Source organism: Triturus cristatus, chromosome 7 (genome assembly GCF_964204655.1).
Source record: "Triturus cristatus chromosome 7, aTriCri1.1, whole genome shotgun sequence".
In the NCBI taxonomy this organism is placed as follows: Eukaryota; Metazoa; Chordata; class Amphibia; order Caudata; family Salamandridae; genus Triturus; species Triturus cristatus.
The window spans coordinates 1,793,638,852-1,793,648,133 of record NC_140590.1 but is presented as its reverse complement, the minus strand read 5'-3'; the positions used below and the strand labels follow the sequence as shown (position 1 = coordinate 1,793,648,133).

The window sequence follows — 9,282 nt, the reverse complement described above, 5'->3', positions numbered from 1 at the left end:
CTTCTTCCTCTTATTTTTCCTTGACCTGTTTTTGTTGGCTTTAGGGGTCTGGGCACTTTACCACTGCTAATCAGTGCTAAAGCGCATATGCTCTCCATGTAAATTGTTATTTTAATTGTTTATCCATGATTGGCATATTCAATTTACTGGTAAGCCTCAATTAAATTTTAATAAGTGTGCCAGGGCCTGTAAATCAAATGCTACTGGTGGACTTGCAGCAATGGCTGTGCCACCCACATGAGTAGCCCTGCAAATGTGTCTCAGACCTGCCACTGTGGTGTCTGCACGCAGTTTTGAACTGCCATGTCGACCTGGCAAATACACCCACTTGCCAGGTCCTAACATTCCCTTTTCCCTCATGTAAGGCACCCCTCAGGTAGGCTCGAGGTACCCCAATAGGCAGAGTGCAGTGTAGGTGAGAGGTAGGACACTGGTGTGTGTGAGATGTCCTGAAAGTGAAATACTGTCAATTCCGTTTTTAACTATTGAAATGCTATCTGCACCCTAGGATAACATGCCATTGTGACAACACAGAGAAATGAAGTTTAGGGTCTCTGAACTCAGAATTTAATAACATATATGTTAGTAAAGGTGTTTTTAAATTGTGTGTTTGGAAATGCCGCTTTCAGAAAATAGGCATTTTCTTGTTTAACCATTCTGTGTGCCTCTGCCTGTTTTTGGAGTGATGAGCTGCGGATGCATATTCACTGTAGACAGCCGTTGGTGGGGTTGAGGAGAGCCTGGCCCTTACTAGATGACTCACAGCTGAGCTGAATTGACCTTGGCTGCATTTGGAGTAGTGGGAGGAGTTTCCCTTGCACCTGAATAGGGCGTGTCACCCTTCCACAATGCTGTCTCCACCCCTTGTTGTCATACTGCACCAACAAGGGCAGAACTTGTTTGAGATCTGGGCTCAGAGACCCTTGCACAAAGAAGAACAAAGACACAAAATGGGGTATAAGTATTGGACCTTAAACCCCAGAGAATTAGCTCACTTTTAGACTTAAGCAGAACCTTTGCCAAGAAGAAATAGAGAGCTGTGAGAAGGATACTACCCCTTTGCTGTGTGCTGTGTGGGGTTGGTCTGCAGTTGCTGCTTCTGCCAAGGAAAGGACAAAGACTTAACTTTGCTGAGAACCTGCTTGAAGAAGTATCTTCAAGGGCTTATGTGTGCTGGCCTCCTGTTCTTAAGGCTCAGGAACACAACGACTTCACCCCCAGCTCCCTTGAACTCAACTGCTGAGGGTTCTGACCATGCCAGGTGGTGCTGTTCCAGTTGTGGGCCTCTGGAGGTTGTTACTGATGTTGGGAGCTAAAAGAAACTGAAGAATGTAAGAAAATCGACACATCGCCCTTCATGCGGCTGCTTTTCTGACGCAGCACCGCCGTACGAAAAGAATCTCCAGGCACCACCGCTGTGCCACTGCAGAGATGACTCAGCGCCTGCCCAAGAATGCAAGAATCAATGGATCGTGGAATTGCGGCTGAAGAATCCAAAGCAGCGCTGCTTGCCGCTGTTGCATCATTCGCCAACGCATCCCGATTTCCACGCATCACACCTGTGTGGCACGTTTTCCCGAAGAATCGCCCGCAGACCAGAAAAGTCTTGGAATCAACGTATCTCTTTCCTTTACAGTCCGGATTTGACGCATCATTTCTCCTGCATGCAGCAGAACTGTTGCATCATTTCACCAAGGACTCAGGAACTGATGTATCCCTTTGTTTCTCAAATTTTCTCTTCTCCGCAGCTGTTTGGCCTTGTGAATTTTGACGCATCAACAGGTACTTTGTGTAAAATCAAGCTTCCATAGTTTTCTATGGACCAAATTGCTTGAGACCTTTTAAAAGTCATATCTTAACACTTGTATGTTGGTTTTTTGGTCGTTTTGGTCTTGTTTGGTTTAGATAAAGATACCTTATTTTTCTAAACTGGTGTGGTGTCCATTTGTGTGTTTTTCACTATGTTTCTGTGAGTATTAGTACAAAGGCTTTGCACATTGCCTTTGGGATAAGCCTGTCTGTTCGTGCCATGCTACCAAGGGGGTGAGCAGGAGTTATTTAAATTGTGTATCCCCCTTACCATAACTAGAAGCAAGGGTCCCTACTTGGACAAAGGTTCCTACCTATGTCAATTAGAGAACCCCATTTCTAACATGCTGCTTTTATTTGGGGGCGGTCCTTTTTCTAAGAAGCCTCTACATTGAGCAAATATTCCACACAAGCTGCTGCTGTTCTGAAATTAACACACCTCCTTTATTGTAGCACCCCATACAAGGCACTACAATAAAACTTTTAGGGCCCAATTCACAAAGGCAATCTGAGACAAATGTCTAACTTACAACATTTGGTATTCACAGAGGTCGTTTACGAGTCATATGTTTACGTCCACTGTCAGACTTTTGTCGTACTCTCCTCACATGGGCTATACTCTCTGGTTCTGTCCTAATGAAGTGTAATTAATGGGCCGGAATATAATTTTGACAAAAAGGAACATTAGGAACATGACAGAGAAGGTCATGAAAATCAGTTTGGGCAGGGAGAAGGGTGTGGCTGGACACTACATTATATGCTAGAATAGTTTGCTTCTTTGCATCATGGTACTTGCAGTCCACAATTTGCACTCCCCTCAGTGTTGACTGTAGTGTCAAAAATACAGTCAACACTAAGGGGAGTATTAGGCTCCCCTTAGTGCTGACTGTAGTGTTGACACCAAGCAGCCAGCGGGTAGCCAAGCAGCCCTCTACAGCCTAGCCCACATCAGGGGAAGGCAGGCACAGAGTAAAGGCCAAAGGGACGGACAGGTAGGTCATCCGCAGCCATGCAAGGCAAAGAACCGCTGGGCCTCCAGGGGCTTGGAGTACCCACACCCAAACAAGATGCCAAGAACAGGAAGAGAAGCCAGAATACCCTCAAGGTACCAATGAACCAAAGGCCATTGCCAGACACACCCCCAGGAATAAACCCCATGAACCAAGAAGCACCAAACCAGGAGACAAGGGAGAGAATGCACTGCCAACACCAACAGAACAGACCAACAGGGGCCGAAACAGAAACAGTGAGGCACAAAAAAACATAGGCAGAAGCCAAAGCCCCACAACCATACCAAAATTCCAAGGAAGACTGAGCCCAGGGGACACACAGCCGAATAACAGACAGAGGGATAAGTGGCCGGTAGAAGGACAGGCCGGAAACGGGACCCAAGCAGAACCAGCAGCAGCAGGGTAACCAAAAGTGCCGAAAAAAATCCCAAGCCCCGCCACCTAAAAGAGACAGAACGACCAGCACCCAACAGGCACACACCACCGATGTGTCCTTGATCACAATGCTCCAGAGAATCCAGGCGGCAGCAGCAAAGCTTGCACTGTCAAGAACACGTCGGTCATCAACATCTCAGGCGTTAGCAGAGCTGCACTGGCTTCTAGTGACCCAAAGGATATTGTTCAAGTCTCTGTGTATTGTGTTTAAAGCACTGCATGGACTTGGGCCCAAACCGCTTCAGGGCAGGTTCGGATGGTATACACCGGTACGCAGCCTACGTTTCTCGTCAGCCAATTTTACAATTATCCCAAGGATAAAGACATCTACAATGGGGGGGAAGAGCATTCGGCATGGCAGCCGCCCGTCTTTGGATTCGTTTTTCCTTGGAACTGAGACAAACACTGGACTTATTTTTGTTTCAAAAGAAAGTCAAGACCTGGCTCTTCCCTATAGCTTATTCAGCCGGTTAGTTCCCGCAGCCTATCCGCTAGCATCTTACTTGTATGTTAGCGCCAGGATGCCCGTAGGGTTACTGCGCTTTATAAATGTTGATACAAATACAAATACCACGCCGGAAGCTGGCCATGGCAGGAAACCTAGCCTCAGACAAAACAAGACACCAGAGAACATTCGCCAAAGGACCAACAAACTGAACTAAGTCACCCACGGCTGAAAGATGATCAACAACACAGAATCATCGCTGGAGGGACACAAACCCAGGAGGAGGAGGGACAGTAGACAAAAGAGGCACACACCCAGACCCTGACCCACAGCGCCATGCGCAGGGAAAAACAGCAGGAAGGCAACCAGCAACATCAACAGACATGCCAATTCCACCAAGACAAAGCACCAGGCAAAAGTGAGGGAAGACAATGCCACCACAGCAGGCATTAAAACCCGGTCCCACAGAGGGAGCAGAGACACAGCAGGTTGAGATCTCGCAGACCATGCAAGGAAGCCAGGGACTCCAGGTCTCACCAAATGCAACATACCATGTCCCAACGCAGCCAACCTGCAGAAAAGAAAGTAGAAAAACTGCTATATGGTACTTACCCCCGGGGCTGGTAGACACCCGACTGAACCGCCTGCCACAACTATGGCCCCAACTGCCAACCCAGGCATGCACCAAATGCTAGAGCACCTGGGCAGCAACAAAACCATCCCACTGGCAACGAGACTATCCTGGGGCAGCCCCAGCACAGCCCCCGTGATGTCAGCCACAAAAGGGCAGACACAAGTCCAGAGATCAGGCCATGCACAGTAAATGTGAAGCATCAGAGCATATCGATGAAAAGTCCAGAGGATAACTGCTATGCGATACTCACCCCCAAGGCCAGTCTACTCCTGTGCAACAACAAAACCCACTTCAGCCAGCCCAGGCATGCGCCAGCAGCCAAAGCACTCTGGAAGCTGGTAAGTGACCACACCAACCAACAAGAACTCCTGGGGAACCTCCAGCACAGCCCAGAGGATGCCATTTAGCTTTCACTTCCACCTAGCCCTGCCATCAGGAAGACGTGACCTAGCAACCTGGATGCAACCGGGTGGGCTGGCGCACCCGCTGCAAAGGGTGGGCTTTCAATTTCTGCGCCTCCCAGCAAGCCCAACAGACCTGGAGGCAAACAAGACCAACAACATCTGGAACAGCCCAGCATACTTGAGGGGACTGCCGAAGACTGCCACAACTGAGCAGCAGTAGCAGCACCTAGCAACTCGTCCAATTCCTGTCAACAGACAGAAAAAAGAGCAGGCAGAATGCCGGGAAAGAAATAGTTATATACTCCCAGTGGGAGGGGGTGGAGTAGGGATCCCAGCATTTTTCTGTACTTTTTTCTGTTATAGAGATGGTTATCTCCATACATGGGATGAGGACTGGAGGGTCCCGGGGGTAATGTGCTCCAGTTAAGATTCATGAGGACTTAAATAGGTGATTCAAGATTCAGCTTTTTGGTGAATTCCAAATACATGAAATAGTTATTTGGATATACCCTTTTTTAAAACTGCTATAATGATCTGATTAGATAATCTGTTCTAAATTGATAGTGATGTTTAAACATAATGGTGCCATGTAAGCTCACCAACACTTTGGGACATAGTTACAAGGGCCTTACATTTTTCTTCCACCATGCAATGTGGTACATGCACGACAAAAAGCTCCAAGTCATATTGATGAGGCTACACAAAGCCACTCTGCATGGCTTTGAATGACTTCATAAATATCGAGTAATGGATTTGTTGCATCACTCTGTACAAGAGGCGACTTCCATGGGCGTTGCGGTGGGTGTTCCCATGCAAAACTAATGTTTTTTTATGCTTTCCTAGATTTGGCAAACGTGGTAAACCTGAGAATGTGCCAAGAGGATACGCCTCCTCAGGTGAGGTATTTTTCCTATTTTGTTCCTTTTTCTATGTGTGCTGTATCCTGCTGCACACATAGACAGAGGAAAATGCCTTTATGGGTGATTTTTGTGCAAGAAAGTTGCATTGATGTATTTCGTTATTGTGAAAGAGAGTGCAGGTGTGAAACAAATTGTTCAGCATAGATCATGAGGTTGAACAGAGAAGGCAGTGTGCACATCACATTGGCAGAAGAAAATAGAGTCTTATTATGGGATGACACAAAGCTTGCTCAGATATGTAATGCTGTTGTGGAAAATTTAGTCTGGGAAAGCGTGGTCATTACATTGACTCTCTAGCTTAGATTAAAACTTAAAGTGAAGGATCAAAAAGGATATGTTAGAAATTATATTAAACCATCTTGCACCTTTTTTCTTCTCAGCCGATACAAAAAATTGAGAGCCTCATTTATGAAAACTGTTGCATCGCTGAGATAAAACAGCAATGCAACAGTTTTCACTGCAACCTCCTTGCGACACGATGGATGTGCTGCATTCAATGCACAGCACTCCATGTTGCAAGGAATGACAGATAAGTCAGGAAACCGGACGTATCTGTTGGCGCAAAAATCATGCATTGCTGTAGCTGTGGTGCAAGCATGACGCAACTTCAGCAATGAATGGGGTACGCCTATTCCCATTGCACTGCATCACCCTTATGTCTGCCCTGAGGCAGGCAAAAGATTTTGACGCAGAAGAGTCCTAGAAGTGTCGTAGATTTTACAGCCTCTCTTTTACAAAACCTTTTAACATAAAAACACCCACACTGCATACATTATACCCGTAGGTATGATATGGCGCAGGGCCTTACACGGTGTAGCATCTGCCTAGATGCGTCATCTTGTAAATAACAAAAAGTGATGCATTGGTGGCGCAAAAGTGGCACCAGGCCTTCATAAATAAGGCCCGGTGTCCCATATGTATCTCAGATGAGGAGTTTGAAATTAGCATTTGGGTAATTACAAACAAGTGTTGAGTTATAGAATTCATATATATGTGGGACATCCTCGTATTGTCGTCCAGTAGTGGATTGTGGTGGCTCATACTCTCTAACTCGTGCACAGTAAAAGATAATATGTAAGAAACTGATAGATATAGTTAATATTGATAAGTACAGTAATTAGTGAGAGCTTCAGTTACCCAATTTTAAATTCACTTTGAACCACATATTGTATTTAGCACCTGATCTACAAATATGTGTTGAGCTCAAAATACCCACAAAGGCATTATGATTCACTGAACACTCAGGGCCTCCTTTATGGGGTGTTTGCTGCTGCACTGCCATATGGCACAAGGAAAGGGCAGGAATGTGCCGTATCTAATGGATATGGTGCATTCCTGTCCTTTTCCCCCCGCGCCGACGTACAATGGGCTGCCGTGCGCCAACGCAGGCACCTTTGCCTGCATTGCGGGGATGATATTTGCAGAATGTACAAGCAAAAAGGGTATGAGGAGATTGAGGGAGAGATCCCAGAAAATACATAACAGATTGTCCTCTAGAAAGGAAGGGAAAGGGGAATCCCTCCTTTCGGAATTAGGGCCATCACACACCCAACCCGCTGGGTGTCATGCTTCATCATAGGGCATGCTCCTCGTCAGGTAGGCGCTGCAGTACCTGATGAGCACTCTATAAAGTGTAGATGTGTTTAAAGTGAAGGTCAAAAAGACCGAGTGGATTAAAAGAATGGAGTGGCGACTACCTGCAATAATGTTGCAGGATGTTGCGCTCAATCTCGTAGGCTCTTTTTGACCTTCACTTTAAATACGTCTACACTTTGTAGGTCCCTCACACCCACGGCACTAAACGGAAAGGAATGAAAGATCTCCTCCAAAGAGCCCATTCATAGGGTGCCCGTCAGGTATTGCAGCGCCGACCTGACCAGGAACATACAATTCTACAATTCCACCAATTGACATTGACTATCATAAAATGTGCCTGGATTATTTAGAGGTTATCCCAATTAATCAAAATATGCATAGCTCAAGATGTACTTTTAGGTATTTACACATTTACATTTCTACATTCAAATTCTCCAATTTCTTTTTTTATGTTGAGGAATAAGGAATGTTCACTCCGCCAGCATAACTCTTTCTTATGAAACAAACATGTAATTAATACATTATTAACTAACATCTTTAACATGCGGTCTTATTTCTGGTCTATATGCATAGTTTCCATTATGTGTTTTTTGATGTTAATATTAATCAATTTTCTTTACAACAGTGAAGATCATTGAAATGGAGTGTTACTTGCATAGTTCAATGACATGTTCCGCCTTTTAAAATGATTTACTAACATTGAACATGTGCATAAGATATTAGTTACCTAAAAGTGATTTTGACAATGAATCATTGACCGTTGCTATATTCTATGTTCTTTTCTTTGTTTTCCTGACAGCATTTTTAAACTCTGTATTTTTCAGACTGTATATAATTGGGTTACACAGTGGGGTAAGAGCGATATATACCAAAGATGATATCTTATTGGTTTTAATTGAAAATGTTGATGTTGGACGCATGTACGTAGAAGCGAGAGAACCGTAAAATAGCACAACAACAGTGAGGTGGGAAGCACATGTTGAAAAGGACTTATTTCTTCCGCCAACTGATTTGATTTTCAAGATTGATGAGACGATGTTGATGTATGAGATGATTATTAAAACAAATGACATCATTGTCAAAAGAGCACCCAAAATGTAGGTAAGAATCTCAATTCCACGAGTGCTGGTGCACGAAATCTTCATCATGGCTGTCACATCACAGAAGAAGTGGTTAATTATGTGAGACTCACAGAAGGAGAAGGTATACACAGCTATTGTGTGTGGTAATGCATCTAAAAGTCCGACTGTCCAGCTTACAGCAGCCATTTGGATACACATAGTCCTGTTCATGATGGTTAGGTACCGTAACGGGTTGCAGATGGCCACAAACCGATCATAAGCCATGACTGTGAGAAAAACCACTTCTGTAGACAACATGACAATGAAAAAATACATCTGCAATAGACATTCAGTCAAAGTTACATGAATACCCTCTAGAAAGAAGTGACCGAGCATCACTGGGAAGATAACTGAGGTATAGCTGATATCGATGAATGACAAGTTGCTCAGGAAGAAATACATAGGTGTGTGCAGACACGAAGTAGAATAAATTGTTGTCATGATAAGAAGATTTCCGACCACAGTTAGCAGATAAATGAGTAAAAATGCAACAAAAAGTGGAAGTCTCAGCTGAGGAAGGTCAGAAAATCCCACAATCAGGAACTTTTCCTCTGAACTCAGGTTCTGCCCTTCCATTTTGTCAGAAGTACTGCACAACTTTGATCTGAATAGAATCTGAAAATGAAGAATCAAGCAATGTAAATATAACCGATTGTGGGGAAAATAAATAAGAAACTTGACTGTTTGCAAATCACTTAAAAAAGAAAAAAATAAATTTTCAATGAACAGTTGGAAACCAATAAATAATTCTCATTAAGCCTGATATTTTTAGTCACAGACCATTGAATATCAGCATACAATATAAGCATGGTGCCATGTCTGGGAAAGGGGTAACTGTTAAAGCCAACACAAGTTGATAACATTTGTTTAGCTCCTTTCCTTTCTCCGAGAACTGTGGTCATGAATTA

At 44.3% G+C, this 9,282-nt stretch overlaps 1 protein-coding gene across 1 annotated transcript; it reads right to left on the bottom strand.

Annotated features, from left to right (window-relative positions):
- Positions 1 to 8,023: 8,023 nt before the first annotated feature.
- On the bottom strand, positions 8,024 to 8,950 carry LOC146813160 (olfactory receptor 1G1-like). Its single transcript, XM_085614723.1, has one exon. It carries the CDS (start codon positions 8,948 to 8,950, stop codon positions 8,024 to 8,026), a length of 927 nt encoding a protein of 308 aa, XP_085470849.1.
- Positions 8,951 to 9,282: the final 332 nt, after the last annotated feature.